The sequence below is a fragment of the Hypanus sabinus genome, unplaced genomic scaffold (assembly GCF_030144855.1).
Source record: "Hypanus sabinus isolate sHypSab1 unplaced genomic scaffold, sHypSab1.hap1 scaffold_697, whole genome shotgun sequence".
Classification (NCBI taxonomy): Eukaryota; Metazoa; Chordata; class Chondrichthyes; order Myliobatiformes; family Dasyatidae; genus Hypanus; species Hypanus sabinus.
The window spans coordinates 149,002-170,050 of NW_026781549.1; the positions used below are offsets into that span (position 1 = coordinate 149,002).

At 45.0% G+C, this 21,049-nt stretch overlaps 1 protein-coding gene across 2 annotated transcripts; it reads left to right on the forward strand.

Annotated features, from left to right (window-relative positions):
• Positions 1-4,383: 4,383 nt before the first annotated feature.
• LOC132389895 (zinc finger protein 229-like) lies at positions 4,384-20,659 on the forward strand. Of its 2 annotated transcripts, XM_059962454.1 has the most exons (3): positions 5,423-5,624; positions 11,525-11,668; positions 17,899-20,659. In XM_059962454.1, the coding sequence occupies exon 3, from the start codon at positions 18,297-18,299 to the stop codon at positions 19,248-19,250; it is 954 nt and encodes a 317-aa protein (XP_059818437.1). In that variant the 5' UTR covers positions 5,423-5,624; positions 11,525-11,668; positions 17,899-18,296; the 3' UTR covers positions 19,251-20,659. The 2 variants fall into 2 exon arrangements, with proteins under 2 accessions (XP_059818438.1, XP_059818437.1); XM_059962455.1 differs by lacking the exons at positions 5,423-5,624; positions 11,525-11,668 and adding an exon at positions 4,384-4,404.
• Positions 20,660-21,049: the final 390 nt, after the last annotated feature.

Consider the following 21,049-nt stretch of genomic DNA (forward strand, 5'->3'; position numbering starts at 1 on the left):
AGATTTCAGAAATGTCACTCCACTCTTCAAGAAGGGAGAGAGGCAGAAGAAAGGAAACTATAGGTCACTTAGTCTGACAGTGGTTTGAAAGATGTTGGAGTCGATTGTTAAGGATGTGAGTTTGGGCACAAGATAAAATGGGACGGAGTCAGCATTGTTTCTGCAAGGGAAAATCTTGCCTGATAAATTTGTTGGAATGCTTTGAGAAATAATAAGCAGGGTAGACAAAGGAGAATTGGTTGATATTGTGGACTTGGATTTTCAGATCTTTGATAAGGTGCCACACATGAGGCTCCTTATCGAGCTTTGAGCCTGGTTGGGCGGCGATGAGGAAGGAGCTGGTCTCGAGCTTGTGTAAATCGAAGGGCGGTTGCAGTGGGAAAGAGTCAGGACCGAGCCTGACGGCTGCACAGTCTGTTCCGGGAATGGAGGATCAGTTAGTTCTGGTTCCCCAAGCAATGAGAGTGGATGTCGGTAACGAGGATCTGTTTACGTGTATGGGTGTGGGGTAAATGGTGGGAAAGTTGTGGGGTTACTGGCGGGGTGGAGGGAGGTTGTGGATGTGGGTTATCGGACACAGTGTGACCCGGGAGGAAGAGTCCTAGGGCAGATCACGTTGTGAGCAAAGGAGGATCAGGTCCATTGCATCAGACAGCTTTCAGGAAGCAACAAATATCTCTTTATATTACTCACAGTCTAATCTTTCTACTAACATTGTGTTTGTCACAGAGCCCAGAGTCTGGGAACAGCTCGATGGTAGGAAGCAGATGGTGATGATGGGAGGCTGTTTATTGGAGTCAAGGCCCGTGCCTCCTGGAGCTCCCCAGGGTGACACCCATTGCTACTTGTCATCTATGTCAATAATCTGGTTGAGAATGTACAGGGTATGGGCAGTGAGTCTGCAGCAGGTAATTGTAAACAATTACTTCTTTTTGCAGGATAGTAAATATAAACACCCCTCTTTCCCTCTCCACACTCAGAACCGACCAAAAGCTACTTCAGAAGATACAAGTTCTTCAAATGAGCAAACACTGAGGGAATGTGAGTGACTTTAAAGAGCTGGGATACTGACAGCACATTACCAGACCTGGAATGATTGCAACTGGTCTGATAGAGGCATAACTGGTATTTCTGGTCACATTCAGCTCACTCCAACTATTCCCTACCTTCCTTTTACAGGTATGTAATGTCTAAAGGACCAGTGTTTGATTAAATGAGACTCACCAGACTTGCTCCTGACTGAATCAATGGAAATCCTGAGTCAGATGGGTTTCTCTCCAGTCAGTGCTCTCAGTCCTCGGGCTGGTTCACTTGCTGCTGTTCCCTCATCTTCAGTCGTGGTTTGCTTCCAGTTGTGGGTTTTTCTTCCAATAAATCTCTCACCGCAGGTCTAACATTAACATGAAAGATAATGAAGCATGTTAACAATACAAAGGACAACAAAATATTTCTGCTCACTGAAATCTAAATATTGAAGACAAATATAATGAACTCAGTGAACAAATCTGTAATTGTCCCTGACACGTCACAAAACCTGATGTGGGATAGGAAGGAGTCATCGTTCTGTCATGGTAAGATGTAAGATGCAGGAACAGAATTAGGTGATTCCATCCATCAAGTCTGCTCCACCACTCAACCATGGCTGAGATTTATTCCAACACCATATCCCTGACTTCCTTCTGTAACCCTGAAGCTACTTAGCAATCATCAATATATTAATCTCTGTCATAAACATAACCAAATGGCAGCCTCAACCACCCTCTGCGGCAACAAATTCCACAGTTCAGTCATCTTTTGGATGAAGAAATTTTCTCACCTCAATTTTAAAGGGAAGCGTCTTTATTCTGAGCCTATGCTGTCAGATCACAGACTCTCCGTCTAATGGAAACATCCTCTCCATGTCCACTGTATCCAGGCTTTCCAGCATTCGGTAGGTTTACTTAACCATACATCCCTCCACCAACCCCACCGTTCCTCTGAACCCCATTGAGCACAGGTCCACAACCATCAAATGCTCCTCAAACATAAAGCCCATCATCCCTGAGATTATTCAGGTGAAACTTGTTAGTAACAACTGCATAACAGACAATCACGAAATTTAAACCATTCCAGAGTGAATGGAATAAAAAGAAACTGGATTCACCAGAATCGCTCAAAAGTTAAGGAACTGCTGTGGGGAGAGCAACAAATTTAACAATTCAGGTTCACAATCTTTTGTCAGAATGGATTCAGAACTTTTCATTTTTAGTGCAGATTTCCAGCAACTTGAGTTTCTGTTTGATTTCTACTGTCTAACAGACAGGAGACAGTGAGGAGGAATTTCCAAACACAGTTCGAACACTGAACCCCCATGTCTATTTCTACTGGTTCAAACACAGAACAGGATGGAATTCAAACTCATTCTCTCCTCAGATTAGCAGCAACACTTCCAAAGGAACTCCAGAAAAAAAAACACTAGATCCCAGACCAGAAATACTCGCTCAACACCTCATAAACCGGGGCAGCTTGATCCCCGGGTCCATGTTACTTGGATCTAAACAGGGGTGCAGAGCACCTCCGGAGCTCACCGGAGCGCCACTCCAGCACCTCTGTAAAAAACACTAGATCCCAGACCAGAAATACTCGCTCAACACCTCATAAACCGGGGCAGCTTGATCCCCGGGGCCATGTTACTTGGATCTAAACAGGGGTGCAGAGCACCTCCGGACCTCACCGGAGCACCACTCCAGCACCTCTGTAAAAAAAAAGTCAAATTAAACAAGCGGGGATTTTAACAGCGGCCGCATATTAAATAGAGGGAATTTTAAGGAAACTGGGGTTAGGGAGAGGGGTTGGTGGCTGGTGAGGAAAATACTACCAATAACATTAGAATAGGATATTCGATAGTTTTTGGTGAAATCCTGGAGCTGTGACTGTGGTGGTCCGTGGATTACTCGCTAATACAAAAGTAAATTTTTCTCACTAACAACCTTATGGCTTCTAAGCAAACAACTTTATTTCACTTGGTTGATCATTATATTTTATGATAATTAGTGAATGCAACCATGCAAAACTTTGTCTAGTTATTAAATTAAGTATTATTTGTTTTATTGTACCAGTTATATACCGAAATGCAGTGATGGCCTGTAATCTTGTTAATGCCTTATTCATCACTGGATTTCTGTGGAGCTCTGGAAATCATATATATTTCTTTCATCTTGGTTTAGTGCTTGGCATTATAAAAAACTCTATATACACACACAACCCCCCCCCCCTCCAATTTGTGTACCTGCTCACGACATCAATGGGACGAGGAAGTTGCCCGGTACATGAAAGGAGCAGGTACACAAATACACAAATTGGGTGTGACATACCAGGGGTGACTGATACGTTCGCGGCCTAAGGTGAAAGGAGTTAATTTTACAAAACCTAGCAATTTTCAATTATCTGTAACAGAAACAGCACAAAACTGATTAACTTCAAACTTTCTGTAAAATCACTCAAAGAGTTGAACTGCATGTTCAGGTACCGAGTGCTGTATTACATTAGGCCGCGAACTTATCAATCACCCCTCGTACAGCTCTGGCACTGCACCCCTGCTCCAGCCGTCCGATAGAGCTCGGGCCCGGCCCTTTCCCAATCCAAGCGGCTCAGACTTACACAAACCCGCCGGGATCAAACCCCACTCACCCCCGCTCGAGTCGGTGAACCGCCAACGACCGCTGCTTTCGGTAGTCCGCATGCGTTTATCAGGATGTTCTCCACAGCACCACCAGTGGTCGGAGGTACACATGGCCACCAGTGGCCTGAGGTTCATACAGCGCCCCCAGTGCCCGGAGGCGGGAGGAACAACAGAGAGGTAAATCACAAAGTCTGCAGATGCAGGAAATCCAGCTCAACGCAAACAAAATGCTGGCGGAGCTCAGCAGGCCCGGCAGCATCTATCGAAAAGAGTCGACAGTCGACGTTTCCAGCTGAACCTTCCTTCAAGATTGAGATGGAATGGGGGAAATAGCTAAATAAAATCGAGGCGGGCGAGAAAATGGTTGGCTAGAAGGTGACAGGTTGAAGCCAGGTAGGTGGGAAAGCTCAAAGTCAAAAGAAAATAGAATCTAATAGGAGGAGTGGAGAATCCGAGCAGTGGACCCAGAGAGATGTGATAAGCACGTGAGAGGACGTGAAAGTGAGGGAGTGGGAGGGAGGGCGATCTGTTCACCGGAAGGAGAAATCGATACTCATGCCCACAGGTTGGGGGGAGGAGCAACCCAGAAGGAATACAAGGTGTATATCCTGGACACTGAGGCAGAACTTAACTCGGCAGAAGAGGAGGCGATGGGTTGACTCGTCGAAACGGGAATAGGAATAGGAATCGGAATGAAAATGTTTGGACACCGGGAGGTCCTGCTGGAAGCGGATAGTTGAAAGGTCAGTTTATTAACAAAGCAGGTATCCATAAACTACTCTTACGTTTTTTTTTCAGAGAACCACAAACCAAAGAAAGAGCATGAAAGTCGTTCAGAGAGAAAAATATAACTCCCACCCTACCCCCCGCATCAAAAAGAATGACATCCCGATCATGAACCCCCAAAGCCCACCGCACAAAAGGGAACAATAACATCGAACCGCCCCCCCAAAAAACAACCCTGCCCCGCACATCTGCGGAGGAGCTGGTGTCACCAATGTAGAGGCGGCCACATCGGGAGCAGCGGACGCAATAGGCGTCCCCGGAAGATGCACAGGAAAACTGTCGCCTCACCTGGAAGGGTGTTTGGACAACGGAGAGAGTTCGGCCGTCCGGCCCTTTCACTGTGACACCCCGAACTCCACTTCGTATCCGTCCAAACTAGACTGGGGAACTTTAATGACCAATAAATATAATTCCTCTCAGCGATCAACTGTCTGAATGAATAACTGACTTTAAAGAGGAAGGGGTGTCTATGGTCCACATTGTCAGGGTGTTGAGTTTACCAGCAGACAAAGACTGCAGGGACGAGAGGTTTTTGACTAATACAGTGTGTGTTCTGGTGTTGTGACCCGAATCGAGACAAACACCACGCTGCCCACTCCACCAACAACACGGCACAGCCGGTCACATAACAGGGGACTTTACATGTCACAACACTGGATTCAGTGATGAAACCCGTGATAAATGTTGTTGTCCCACTGGAATCATCAGAAACGTCCATTCAGGTGTTTTTAAATACCAGCGCTCCGCCATGAGTGACGTCACACAGTTCCGCCTCCCCCCACGCGACTGACGTCACATATGAGCTCCCCACACCGGGACCTGCCCTCGCGTGCGCGGTGTCTATGTCACGCACGCGCTGAAGAGCTCGAGCTTTATCGGTTTAACGGCTGAGCTACCAATCACGTGACCACACCCCCCTCCACCACAGCTGAAATACAAAGCTTCAAGAGCTGCGCTATTGCCATTGGTGCGCAGGAATGTCAATCACTGGTTACAGCCAGTAGTAGAAGCGGACCAGCGGAGTGGGCGTTTCCCGCTCAGGAGTCGATCTCCCGTCGGGGCGGAACAAATCCCAAAGTGAATGTCCGCTTTCTGATTTATTTCCATTTCCCTCCGAGGGAAGTCGGGGCGTTTGTGAAGCGTCTCCTGCGGCCGGAGTCTGATGTATCACTGAGAGGTAGGAGGAGACCGCTCGGCCCGTCGGTTTGATGCCGGTTCCCCGGGGAGGGAGGGAGAGGGTGATTTTATTGAAAGGATGAAGATGGTGAGAGACGGGGCGGACAGGATGTTTGTCCCGGTGGGGACAGGAGGGGCTCATCTGTGGAAATGTCTGAGCCCACGGTGGTGGCGAGCAGAGGGATTCACCACATTGGGGGGCAAACACCGGCAGACTGTTGCCCTGCAAGCGGGGCCAATGATCCGGGCAAAGTGACAATTATTTGTGTTTTGTTGAGACTGTACCTGGAATATGGTGTAAAATCCCGCTCCCCATACTAACACGGGTTATACAGACCAAAGAACTCAGCGGGTCGGGCAGCATCTGTGGAGGGAAATGGACCGTCAACATTTCGGGCCGAGACCCTCCGTCTGGACTGAGAGTGGACGGGAAATAGTCAGAGTAAAGAGGTGAGGGGTGGGGATGGGGCAAGAGCTGAGGAGTGAGAGGTAAATCCAGGTGAGTGGGAGGTGGGAAGGTGGAGATACTGACAGGGGTGGGAAGTGAGGGGTTGGGGCAACACGGGGCTTCAGAAGATGGAAGTTAATTCCATAGAGGATGAACAAAATGGTTAGAGAGTATCTGTTATAGAGAGTGCAATGAAATGAAAGCCGCCATCTTGTTAATGGTTAGAGGGGCTGAATGGCCACAGATAGTAAAGAGCAGACAGATGGAATAGACCTGCGAGGTAATCTCAATACACAGAGGCAGTTAGTACCTGGAATGAGCTGTTCAGTGTTTGCATCGTTGGTTATCTACCTCGGGTTCAGTGTCCTCACCGTGTTTGGGAATTCCCACTCACTGTCGTCTGTCTGTGAGCAGCTGGAAATTAAATAAACACTCGGGATGCTGGAGACCTGAAATCACATCAGAAATTGTTTGAAGCCATTCCGACACAAGGTGTTGAAGCTGAAGCACTAACTTCGTTCGTCTCCACCGATGTTCTTCATCCATTGAGTGTTTCTTGTATTTTTTAGAACATTTCATTGGAATAATTTAAATCTGCGAAATGCACTTGTGTAGGACGCGCAATGTAATTAATTCTCTTACAGCACAGAATCAGGGCTTTCGGCCTATCTAGTCTGTGCCATTTTCTGCCTGGACCCGTCCACATGCACACAGACTCTAGATGTCAATACTTCCCTCATCCATGTACCCACACAAACGTCACTTCAATGCTGCAAATGAACCCGCATCCACATACGCATCACTTTCCGAGTGAATTAAAAATCACAACGAACAGGGTTGTCGGAACAGATCTGTTCAGAACACTCCTGGGTACCGGCTTCCAGAGAGAATACGCTTCTCACTCTACCAGCACCCTCTGCCTCTGTGGTCAGGTCATCTCAGTATCCAGAAAGCCAAGTTCCCCTGTATCTCTGCTTCCTGCCACCGTGACCCGGCCTAATCTGGGGAACATTATCAAAATTCTCACTAAAATCCAGTTGGTGCTTCTGCATGAATTTCAGTAAATACTCCTGAGTACCTGAAGTGCGGTGAGCAGTGAAAAGTTAAGCACAGAATATATCAAAAAGACCAAAAAAATGAAGTTCCACTGGGACAAAGAAATTGAAATTCCGTGGTGTGTGTGTGTGTGTGTGTGTGTGTGTGTGTGTTGACATTGACAGATGTCAATGGAGAATGGACATGTCAATGGAGAAATTGGCAGAAACTTAGATGGAAGATAGAAAAATAGATAGATGGAGAGAAGCACAGATAGACAGAGATATTTCCCCATCACAGGAAAATTCATTGCTGTAGCATGAGAGAATTAAAGAGATTGGCGTGGACAGAAACGGCGGCATCGGACATCGTGGACCTCACCACACACACCGATGCTGTGAAACTCCATGGACAAGGTGGAGCGAACTGCCCAATTATATCAGCAGAGTATGTTGATTGCAGAGTGTCATTGTCTGGTAGGGCAGGACAAGAGGAACTCTATCGCTATTGCTCCACTGCCTCTTCTTACCAGATTGCTTCCTCTCCAGCCCGTTACCTTTCATACTCACCGGGCTTCATCTGTCACTTTTCCCCTCCCCATGACATTTTATTCTGGTGTCTTCCCCGTAACTTTCCAGAACTGAAGAAAGGTCTCGGCCCGATATATCGACTGTTGATTAATTTCATAAATGCTGCTCGACCTGAGTTCCTCCAGCATTTTCTGTGTGTGTTTCATTGGATTTCCAGCATCTACAGGAATCCATGTGTTTAAGATATTGAAATGTAAATACATTTTGAAAATCGGAAAAAGATGGAGACACATGGATGAGTGAATCCATAAGACCATCAGATATAGGAGCAGAAGTAGGCCATTTGAGCCATCCAGTCTGCTCCAACATTCAACAGTGGGCTGATCAAATTCTTCTAGTCATCTCCACTCCCCTGAATCACCCCATACCCTTTGATGCCCTGACAAATCAAGAACCTTTCTATCTCTTCCTTAAATACAAGCACTGACTTGGCCTCCATGGCTGCCCGTAGCAACAAATTCCAGAGATTTACCATCCTCTGACGAGGGTGATTTGTCCGCATCTCAGTTCTACATGGACGTCCTCAAATTCTGAAGTCGTGCACTCTTATCCAAGAATCCCCTACCATGGGAAATTAATTAATCCCCTACCATGCAGATGAATACTAAGGTAGGTGGCGTTGTGGATAATGAAGTAGGTTTTCAAAGCTTGCAGAGAGATTTAGGCCAGTTATAAGAGTGGGCTGAACGATGGTGGATGGAGTTTAATGCTGATAATTGCGAAGTGCTATATTTTGGTAGGGATAATCCAAATAGGACATACATGGTAAATGGTAGAGCTTTGAAGAATGCTGTAGAACAGAGTGATCTAGGAATAATGGTGCATAGTTCCCTGACGGTGATATCTCATGTGGATAGGGTGGTGAAGAAAGCTTTTGGTATGCTAGCCTTTATAAATCAGAGCATTGAGTATAGGAGTTGTGATGTAATGTTAAAATTGTACAAGGCATTGGTAAGGCCGAATTCGGAGTATTGTGTACCGTTCTGGTCAACGAATTATAGGAAAGATGTCAGCAAAATAGACAGAGTACTGAGAAGATTTACTAGAATGTTCCCTGGGTTTCAGCACCTAAGATACAGAGAAAGGTTGAACAAGTTAGGTCTTTATTCTTTGGAGCGCAGAAGGTTGAGGGGAACTTGATAGAGGTATTTAAAATTATGAAGGGAATAAATCGACTTGACATGGATAGGGGTTTTCCATTGAGAGTAGGGGAGATTCAAATAAGAGGACATGATTTGAAAAGTTTAAGGGTAACAGTAGGGGAATTTCTTTTCTCAGAAAGTGGTAGCTGTGCGGAACACGCTTCCAGTAGAAGTGGTAGAGGCAGGTTCGATATTGACATTTAAAGTTAAATTGGATAGGTGTATGGACAGGAAAGGAATGGAGGGTTATGGGCTGAGTGCGGGTCGGTGGGACTAGGTGCGAGTATGCGTTCGGCACGGACTTGAAGGACAGAGATGGCCTGCTTTCGTGCCGTAATTGTTATAAGGTTTTGGTTATTAACTTTACCATATCTAATCTGTTCAGGACTTTTAACATTCTGAATGCCTCTATGAGACTCCCCCTCATTCTCTTGAACTCCAGAGAATACAGTCCAAGAGCTGTCAGACGCTCCTCATACGGTAACCCTTTCATTCCTGGAATCATTCTCGTGAATCTTCTCTGAACCTCTCCTATATCAGTGTATCGTTTCTAAAATAAGGATCCCAAAACTGCACACAATTCTCGAAGTGTGGTCTCCCGAGTGTCTTGTAGAGCCTCAACATCACATCCCTGCTCTTATAGCCTGTACGTCGGGTAATGAATGCCAACATAGCATTTGCTGCCTTCACCACTGACTCAAAGTGGAAATTAACTTTAAGGGTACCCTGTACAAGGACTCCCAAGTCCATTTGCCTCTCTGTATTTTGAAGAATCTCCCCATCTAAATAATACTCTGCCCATTTATTTCTTCCACCAGAGTGCATGACCATCCACTTTCCAACTTTATATTTCTCTGCCATTTCTTTGCTCGTTCCCCTAAACTATCTGAGTCTCTCTGCAATCTTTCTGTTTCCTCAACACTACCCGATCCTCCACCTATCTTTGTATCATTGGCAATTTTATCCACAAATCCATTAATACTGTAGTCCAAGTCATAGACATACATCGTAAAAAGCAGCGATCCCAAAATTGACCCCTGTCGAACTCCACTGGTAACTGGCAGCCAGTCAGAAAACGATATATTTATTCCCACTCTTCTGCTGACCTAGCAATGTTCAACCACGCCAGTAACTTCCCTGTAATTCCATGACCTCTTATTGCTAAACGGCCTCATGTGCAGCAACTTGTCAAAGGATTTCTGAAAATCCAAGTACACTATATCTATTTCATGTCCTTTGTCTACCTGCCTTGTAATTTCCTGGAAAAATTGCAGTAGGTTTCTCAGGCAGGGTTTTCCTTTCAGGAATCCATGCTGGCTTTGGCATCTCTTGTCATGTGTCTCAGATACTCCATAATCTCATCCCTAAAAATCGCTTCCAACAACTTCCCAACCACTGATGCCAGGCTAACAGGACTATAGGTTCCTTTCTTCTGCCTCCCTCTCTTCTGAAATTGCGGATAACATTTGCAATTTACCAGTCATCCGGTACAATGCCAGAATCTGTCGTTTCTTGAAAGATCATCGTTAAGGCCTCTGCAGTCTCTCCAGTTACATCCTTCAGAACCTGAGGGAGCATTCCATCACGTCCAGGGGATTTATCTACACTCAGACCATTATCTTCCTCAGCAGCTTCTCAGTCGTAATTGTTACTGCACAGACTTCACTTCCCTAATACTCTTGAATATCTGATATACTGTAGAAATCTTCCACTGTGAAGACTGATGCAAACTGCTCAATCAGTTCCACTGCCATCTCTGCATTTCTCATTACAATATCTCCAGCATCATTCTGTATTGGTCCTATATCTACCCTTGACTCTCTTTTACCTTTTATATACTTAAAAAAAGCTTTCAGTATCCTCTTTGATATTAGTCCCATGCTTCCTCGCATCATTCATCAGTTCTTTCTGAATGACCTTCCTGGATGTCTTCTGCAAGTTTTTAAAAGCCTCCAATCCTCTATCTTCCCACTAGCTCTGGCTTCCTTGTACACCGTCTTTTGTTTTTACTTTGGCTCTGACTTCACTTGTCAGCCTTGCTCTTTTCAACGTTTTGGGTGATTTTCACTAACTTCAAAGGACTGTGTCTTAGACAGCTGGGTTGGTGCAATTCACCTCTCAAGTCTGATAGCGGAGTAAGGAGTGAATCTTCGATGGAGCAAAATCAGAAACCAAAGAGTTGCCAGCCTGAGTCATGGCTTTCTGGCTCAAGAAAGAGATGGGGCCTGGAGTTTACAAAGAGGAGGAAGACGAGGAATCAGACCAACAGGATGTGGCTACAAATGATAGATCAGAAACATTTAGAAACTGGTTGATTGAAAAAAAAGGTGGTTTATTTCTGCAAAATACTGGTGGAACTCAACAAATCAGGAAGCAAATGTGGAGAGGAATAAATAGACAACATTTTGGACAAGTCCCTTCAGCATGCCTGGACTATGCTTAGCTGCTGCACGAATTGCAGATTTCCTCCTGCATTTTATGTGTATGTGTCTACATTTCCAGCAACAGCAAAATGTCTTGTGTTTCATATCTGCATTTTTAAGAAGGTTGTACTTTGGCATTAAACACGCGGAAAGTTTGCTGATATTAATTGTATTCTTTATGGGAGCTGTTTTCTGTGTTAAAAGAGCTGCTGAGTTTTCTACACCAAAAAAAAATGATATGGACATGTAACTTGTGTCTGCAGAAACTTTTAATGGCACCGTGATTACCCAGAAAGCGCTGCGATAATAAATTCGCCGGCTCTGAAGCCCCGATTAAATGCGCAGGCGTCAAAGATGCGAATGTTGCGCATGCGCAGTTCACAAAAGGCCTCGGGAACTCGGCGCAGGTAAGAACGATTCTCCGGTTCAGCCTTAAAAACACCAACTGAGGGACAATTGCAATGAGTCCAGTCACTCTGACCCTTATTCCCGGCACAGTCCTGCTCTCGTCCCTCTTTCTCAGCCCCACGAGCCGTACACGGGTCCCGGGGAGCTTCCGGCTGATGAGGGAATGGGAACCGATGGATCTCTCAGACAGAGCTCCAGCTATCTGAATGTGAGGATTGGGAACTCGGAGATAGGGCACAACAATCTTTTACATCAGCTGTTGATAAAATCACATTTGTTTTACCTCCAATCCCAAACAGGAGAAAATCTGCAGATGCTCGAAATCCAAGCAACACGCACAAAATGCCGGAGGAACTCAGCATTAGTACTCTTTTCCATAGATGATGCCAGGCCTGCTGAGTTCCTCCGGCATTTTGTGTGTGTTGCTTTGTTCCACCTCCTCCTGGTCTGAACTTTTCTACCCGTGAGAACATGTTTTGACTCATTCTCTCTGGGAAGGTAATTACATCAAACAGCTTTTTGCCCTTCATCACAAATGTGCCAGATGTCTCCAATGAGACAGTCTACTCCCCTTCCCTTCAGATTCATAGGCATTGCCATCAATGAGTTCACCTAGGGGAGGGTTCCGGGAAATATTTATGTACAATACATAAACTGGTATTATCTGTGTCTATTGTGGAGATGCAAAAATTGCTGGAGAATTTACAAGTGGGAAAAAGTGGAGTGATACATGGAAATGTTACTTTTTGAAGTGTAATTTAGCAAGCAATCCACATATGGACAAAGTGCAAAAGCTCTGGTGAGAAAATCCTTCATTACCTGTTACAGGCCTGTTACATAGGTTGTGTGACAGTGCAGCTGAACTTGATTAGACCCAGAGGAGATCAAACTTGTTACCGACAGTGATTTGCTAGCTGTTAAAATGAATACCTCTCTATATGAAATTCACTGTGCACATGTTGACACTGGATTAACAAAAATTCACAATACAGGCTTCATGTGCACACTGGTCATTACAAGTTAGAGGGGACATTGGTGGGAAGGTGGGGAGACCTCCAGTGTCCCTGACACCCTCACCTACAAGATGCACATCCAGCTGCAGCTTGTAACCCTGCACTTAAGGAGTTGGAGCCGGAAATGGATGAATTCCGGATCATCCAGGAATTGGAGGAGGTGATCAATATGACATTAAGAGAGGTGATACATCCAAGGTGCAGGACACAGGAAACTGGGTGAGAGTCAGGAAGGGAAATGAGGTTAAACAGCCCTCACAGAGTACGCTTGTGGTCAACCCCACAACAACAGGTAGACCACTTTAGAAACTGTTTGGGGGGGGGGGGGTGGATTACCTGGCAGAGGTAATTCAAAGGGTTGATAGAGGATTCGTTAGTTAGGGGAACAGAACAAGAAGGGGACTAATATCCTTGTGGTAAGGCTTACTACAGCTAGTGTCGGGGGGTGGGGATGATGTGTTTAAAATAAGTTGTAGGGGGAATGGGAGCCAGAATGAGAGAGCAGATAGTGGAAAGGGTAAATTGAATTGATTTTATTACATACATTCTTCATATACATGAGAAGTAGAAATCTTTTGGTTACTTCTCCATCTAAATGTGCAATCTGTAATTCATATAAATAGTTTGCACTTAGGACAGTTTATATAACATAGAAATCAATTAATCAGTCTGATGGCCTGGTGGTCCTTTTGCTGTGGTACCGTTTCCTGGATGGTAGCAGCAGGAACAGTTTGTGGTTGTGGTGAATTGGGTCCTCAATATCCTTTGGGCCCTTCTTCGTCGGTACAGCTGTTCACCCTCTCAACAGCAAAGGGGATTACCCTGTCTCCATTCCTTCTGTAATCCACAACTAGCTCTTTTATTTTTGCAACATTGAGGAAGAGGTTGTTTTCTTGACACCAGACAGATGTTGTTCAGACCTGTTAGTTTGTAAAAGCTTCCCAATATTTTTCGCTCTATTATATACCCTCTCTTTGGCTTTCATGTTGGCTTTGGCTTCTCATTTCAGCCATTGTTCTGTCCTCCTGCCATTCTAATGCTTCATTGGGATGCATCTACCATGCACCTCCCGAATTGTTCCCGGAAACTCCAGCCATTGCTGCTCCATCGACATTCCTACCAGTTTCCCCTTCCAATTAATTTTGTCCAGCTTCTCTGTCATAGAAACCTGGAGAAGTTCAGTGCAGAAACAGACCATATGTCCCATCTAGACAATGCTGAAAACATTTAAGCTGTCTGATGCAATGACCTGCACTGGGATGATAGCCCCCCACACCCCTACCATCCAGGTTCCTATCCAAACTTCTCTTAAATAGTGAAATCGAGCTCACTTGCACCAGTGTGCTGGCATCTCATTCCACACTCTCACAATTGATTCGGTGAAGAGGTTTTCCACATATTCCCATTAAATTTTCACCTTCCCCACTCACCCATCACCTCTGGTTGTCGTCCCACCCAACCTCAGTGGAAAAAACCTCCTTGCATTTACCCTATCTGTAACCTCATTATTTTGCATACTTCCAACAAATCCTCAAAACAATGTATAGTTTGTTTGTTTATGCTTAGAGCCTTGTTTAGTTGAATAAGATGATGAGGGCCATTGATTGTGTGGATAGTCAGAGGCTTTTCCCAGGGCTGAAATGGCATAGTTTTAAGGAGCTTGGAAATAGATACCGAGGGAAAGTCAGGGGTAAGTCTTTACACAGAGAGTGGTGGGTGTGTGGAATGCACTGCCAGCAGCAGTGGTCGAGGCAGATACAGTAGGGTCTTTTAACATCCTCTTAGACAGGTACATGGAGCATAGAAAAATAGAGGGCTATGCGCTAGGGAAACTCTCGGCAGTTTCTAGAGTAAATTACGTCATTGGCATAACATTGTGGGCTGAATGGCTTGGAATATGCTGTGGATTTCAATGTTTTATGTTGAACAGTGAAATAACTTTGGCTATCTTACAATCCTCTGATAACCATCCCCCGTTCACCAAGGATGATTTGGTTATCTCTGCTAGGGGCCCGGCAACTTCTGCACTTGAGTCCTGTAGGGTCCGAGGGAGCACCATGTGATGTCTTTTTCCACACTCCCATAGACCCTGTGTCCATCTCCTGAGTAAATAGAGATGAAAAAATATTCAACATCTCCCCATCTGCTTTGGTTCCACATGTCGATTGCCATTCTGGTCTTCCAGAGGACCAACTTTGCGCCTTGAAATACTTTTGCTCTTAATCTATCTCCAGAATCCCTGAGGATTATCCTTCATTTTTTCTGCAATGGCAACCTCATGCCTTCTTTTAGCCATCCTGATTTATTTCTTATTTGTTCTCTTGCATTGCTTATACTCCATAAGAACCTACCTGCCTATCCCTGTTATATAACTCCATTTTGTGCTTCACCAGGGTCTCAATATTTCTTGAAATCCAAGGTTCTCTACAGTTTCTATCTGTACCTTTTATTCTAAGAAGCACATACCCGTTTTGTACTTTCAAAATTTCACTCCGAAGGCCCCCCACTTACCAAGCACACCTTTGCCATAAATCAGCCTGTCCCAGTCCACAGGTGCCAGATACTGGTGTCAGAATTCCAGTTGTTGATCCATCCCTGAACACATCAGCCTTTCCTACGATGCACCTTGTATTGAAATATACAGTGTTCAGCATATTCACTACACCATGTTCAACTTTTTTCATTCCTGACTTTGTCTGAGGTCTGAACAACATCTGTATCCAGAACCCCTCCACTATCTGTTCTGTTATTCAGGCTCCCATTCCCCCTGCAACTTTAGTTTAAACACTCCCCTTACCCCCATCTCCCACCATGCAGCTCTGTCACCCCTTTGGCTTTCCTCTCCCAGATCAATAAAAAGGAGGTGCATACCAGGTACAGGCAGATAGGAACAAATGGGCTACTTATGAAATACAGGAAATTCAACTGAACACTTATGAAAGAAATAAAAGAAGGCATGAGGTTGACCCTTCAGAGAAGCTGAAGGGAAATCCTCAGGGATTCTGCAGATATGCAGATAAGACCTAAAAGATTGCAAGAGAAAAAATTTAATCCTATAGAAGATCAGAATGGTAATCCATATGAGGAGACAAAATATATGGGGGAGATTTAAATTATTTTTTTGCATCCGTATTTACTCAGGAGATGGTCACAGAGTCTATAGAAGTGAAGCAAAGCAGCATCAACTTCATGGACCCTGTACAGATTACAGAGGTGGAGATGTTTGTTGTCCGAAGGCAAATTAGCATGGCTAAATCCCCAGGGTCTGACAAGTTGTTCCCTGGGACTCCGTGGAGGACGTGCAGAAATTGTCGGGCCCCAAGCACAGATATTTAAATCATCATCAGTGACAGGTGAGGAACTGGAGGATTGCAGGACAGCCAATGTTGTTCCGCTGTTCAAGAAAGGCTCTAAAAATAAACAAGGAAATTGTACGTTGGTGAGCTTGACATCAGTAATAGGAAAGTTATTGGAACGTATGCACAGGAACCAGATATATAAGTATTTGGATAGAAGTGGACTGATTAAGGATAGGCAGCATGGGGTTGTGCATCGGAGGTCATGTCTAACCAATCTTATACAGTCTCTCGAGGAAGTTATTAGGAAAGTGGATGAAAACAAGGCACTGTATGTGGTCTACATGAACTTTAGCAAGGCACGTGACGAAGTCTCATATGGGAGGTGGATCAAGAAGGTTCAGTCACTCAGCATTCAAGATGAGTTAGTAAACTAAATGAGACACTGTCTTTGGGAGAAGCCAGGGTGTGGTTGCAGATGGTTGCCTGTCTGACCAGAGGCCTGTGACTAGTGATTGCCACAGGGATCAGTGCTGAATCTGTTGTTGTTTGTCATCTATATCAGTAATCTGGATGATAACATGGTTAACTGAATCAGCAAATTTGTGGATGACACCAAGTCTGGAGGTGTAGTGGACAGCGAGGAAGACTGTCATGGCTTGCCGTGTGATCTGGACTAGCTGGAAAAATGGGTTGAGAAACGGAAAATGGAATTTAATGGAGACAAGAGGGATGTGTTGTATTTGGTAGGACCTATGTCTGACACAGTGACTGGTCGGGCTCTGAGGAGTGCTCGAGACAAAAGTGATTTGTGAATACAGGCCCATAACTCACTGAAAATGGTGTCACAGATCAATGGGAATAGAAAGAAAGATTTTGCCACATTGGCCTTCATAAACCAATTGTCATTGGTGAGGCCAAATTTAGAGTATTGTGTGCAGTTTTGGTCACCAATCTACAGGAAGGTGTAAAAGAGGTCGAGAGAAAATTCAGAAGGATGTTTCCATGTCTGGAGGACTTGGGTTATAAGGAGCGATTAAACAGGTCTGTGCTTTATTCCTTGAAACGGAGAAGATTGAGGGGAGATTTGATAAAAGTATACCAAAATTATGAGGGGTATAGATAGGGTAAATACAAGCTGGCTTTTACCACTGAGATGGGGTGGGACTTCAACTAGAGGCCATAGGTTAAGGGTGAAAGGTGAAACGTTAAGGAGAACACGATGAGAAACTCCTTCACACAGTTGGTCATCTGGGTGTGGAACGAGCCAACAACCCAACTGGTACATGCAAGCTCGATTTAAACATTTAAGAGGTTTGTATAGGTACCTGGATGGTAGGTGTATGGGAGTCGACAGTTTAAATAGTTCTACACAAACTGGATGGGCCAAGAAGTCTGTTTCTGTGTTGTACATTTCTATGACTGTGACAAGAACCTGAAATAAGGAATCAGAGCAAATATTAGTATTTTAACAGCTGTGCAGAACAACTATGCATCTGTGTAGGAGATATTTACATGGCGTTAAAACTGTGGCACTTTAGATTAACAGTACATAAAAGAAAATCCCAGCTGCACGTTAACAACGGTATTTGTGTGAGTGTTTAATTTACTGTGGGGCCAGGCCCCCATGCAGCTCAGTGGGAACAGGGAATAATACCAACGGAGAAAGTCGAACTGAGCCAGGTCACAGATTGGAGATGACAGAAATGCCCCATTCTCATAGAGACAGGAAGGGCATCAGAGAGTTTGATGGTCATTCCAGATACCAGCTCTGTGCCCAGTTAGAAGATGATTTCTCTCTCCAGCTTGGGTTGCACCTCACTGTAACAGTGTGATTATCAGATCACACCTTGGCAACACAAGTGATCTCATTTGAAATGTTCTTCACCCATTGATGGATTTTGTAAATCTTTTTTACAGGTTAAAAATGACAAGGAATTTGTTAATGGAAATTCAAACACAACACACCAGTTTTGTCTAGATATTTAAGAAGTGCAACAAGGGATTCAATCAACAATCCTTCCTGCTCAGACTGTGGGGAGGAATTCACTCAGTCATCTAACCGACTGGCACGCCTGTTATTTTACACGGGGGAGAGGCCATTCACCTGCTCAGACAGTGGGAGTGGATTCAGTTGGTCATCACAACTGAAGGTACATCAGCAAATTCACACTGGGACAAGGCCATTCACCTGTTCTGTGGGTGAGAAGGGATTCAGTCGGTCATCCCACCTGTGGACACACCAGTCAGTTCACACTGGGCAGAGGCTGGTCATCTGCTGAATTTGTGGGGAAGGATTCTCTCGGTCATCTGACCTAATGGCTCATCAGCGAGTTGACACCAGGGAGCAGCCGTTCACCTGCTTGGACTACGGGAAGAGATTCACTGAATCATCTAAGTTGAAGGTACATCAACGAGTTCATACTGGGGAGAGGCCATTCACCTGCTCAGACTGCGGAAAGGGATTCACTTGGTCATCTCACCTACTGCTACATCGGTTAGTTCACACTGCAGAGAGGGATTTCACCTGCTCAGATTGTGGGAAGAGATTCACTCACTCTTCCACCCTACAGAGACACCAGTCAGTTCACACCAGGGAGAGGCCGTTCACCTGCTCAGTCTGTGGGAAGAGATTCACACAGTCATCACACCTACAGAGACACCAGCAAGTTCACACTGGGGAGAAGCCTTTCACCTGCTCAGACTGTGGGAAGAGATTCACACAGTCATCACACCTACAGAGACACCAGCAAGTTCACACTGGGGAGAAGCCTTTCACCTGCTCAGACTGTGGGAAGAGATTCACACAGTCATCCACCCTACAGAGACACCAGTCAGTTCACTCTGGGGAGTGGCGGTTCACCTGCTCAGAATGTGGGAAGGGATTCACACAGTTATCCAAACAACTGGCACACCAGTCAGTTCACAGTGGGGAGTGGCCATTCACCTGCTCAGACTGTGGGAAGGGATTCACTCGGTCATCTGATCTGCTGACACACGGGCGAGTTCACACCGGGGAGAGGCCATTCACCTGCTGTGAATGTGGGAAGGGATTCGCTCGGTCATCTGATCTACAGATACACCAGCGAGTTCACACTGGGGAGAGACCATTCACCTGCTCAGTCTGTGGGAAGGGGTTCCATCAATCATCCAACCTTCATAGACACCAGCGAGTTCACACTGGGGTGAAGCCGTTCAACTGCTGTGAATGTGGGAAGGGATTCACTCGGTCATCCTCACTATTAGCACATCAGCGAGTTCACAGTGGGTAGAGACCGTTCACCTGCTCAGAACGTGGGAAGGGATTCACTCAGTCATCCAATCTACAGAGACACCAGCAAGTTCACTTCGGGTAAAGGCCGATCACCTGCTGAGACGTTGGGAAGTGTTTTCTCAGCCATCTCCATCAAATGTGCATCATTGGGTTCACACTGTGGAGAGGCCGTTCACCTGCTGTGAATGTGAGAAGGGATTCACTCAGTAATCTAACCTTGTGACACACTGGGGAGAAAGTTTCAATAAGCTGCATGCTGGATATTTGTCCATCACTGTTGCAGAATGCAATTTCGAGAGTGACTGTCGGTGCTGAACTCTGCAATCATTGCTGCTATACACCACACACAGTTCTGCACCCTGGTCACTGGGCATGGGAGGAGTTTCTACTGCTGCACATTCACCTTTAATGGAACTGGATCTGAGACAAATAAATCAATTCTATTTTAAACTCTGTCTCTGGTACTTAGTGCATTTATAACACGCCTAGTGTACAGTAGAGAGTCAACTCAGGCCAGCTGGACCCTGCCAGTTATTCATTTCCATGACAGTCTATTTAAATCCGGCCCCCCCTGTTGCTCATCTCTCACTCTCCCTCTGGTGATGGGTTCCAAACAGTCATCATCTGTGGGTGAAAACGTTTCCCTTGAATTTTCTGCAGACTGAAGAAGTCGAGCTGATTACAGTTCTGTCTGAGATGTTCTTCACCCCTCAAATCTCTGGGCTGAGGAAGAATGATATTGGTTGTTAATCTCCATAATCACGACTAATTTCCACATTATGGGTCATTTTCCCTGCTGCTAAAGGGTTTTTAGAGAACATCACTGTCCTCTAAAGGCCGAAAACAGAATGGGAAAACATCAGTTGGATGTTTAACTGAGCAGGGTCAGATACCAGAGGTGGGTCTGCACAGGGCTGAATTTGGGGCTCTGGACGATGGTCGGGTTAAGAACTTATGATGAGGAGAAGGGAATCAGCAGCGGGGTGTGGCAACAAATGTCAGAGTAGCAACAACATTTGGAAGCTGATTGACAGAGACAATCATTCGATTGACTGATGACACAAACAATGCCTATGGTGAGGTTCTCCACTGGTTGAGGTACATGTGTGTTGGGAATGGTTTTATCCATTGAGGGTCTTGTTCCTGCTTGTTTATCCAGTAATATTATATCCAGATGGTTATCATGGATTATCCTCTCTGAAATAATGTATTGATTATCATATAATTTGTACAAACGTTTGTAAGATCTTGACTCTAAAACTGGGTCAGGCTTGAATTCATGGTGCCTTTATTAAGTTATGGTGGGCATTGATGAGTTTGTATTTTAAAGCAAGATTTTGATGAATGATATTTGCCACTTGATTGTACCTTTGTAGGTAATCAGATTGAATTAAACTGCTGCGGGATCCTGGAATGTGTTGGATTGTGTCTGGTTTCTCTTGGCATTTTCTGCACTTACTGCCTTGTTTGTTTGTATGTCATGTATTTTTGTTTTTTTTTCCTTTTGTTAACCACCTTGCCCTGTATTTCTGCAGGAAACCCTTGGGTTTCTGTGAAGAGGTCTCCAACTCTCAGTCAGGTGCATGGTGCTTCCTTGTCACCATCTCATCTGCTCAGATCGTTGAGATGTCTCCCATGGAGGGTCATACTCATTCCACTGTTTAATGTTTTCTTCCAGAGTGATGATTTATTTTTCTGATTTGGCCTCTCATTGAAGTTTTCTGGTCTGTATTTCTTATCATGATTGCATATACACACATGGAGTGCTAAATCCTGTTCATTTTTGATGAAAGTATA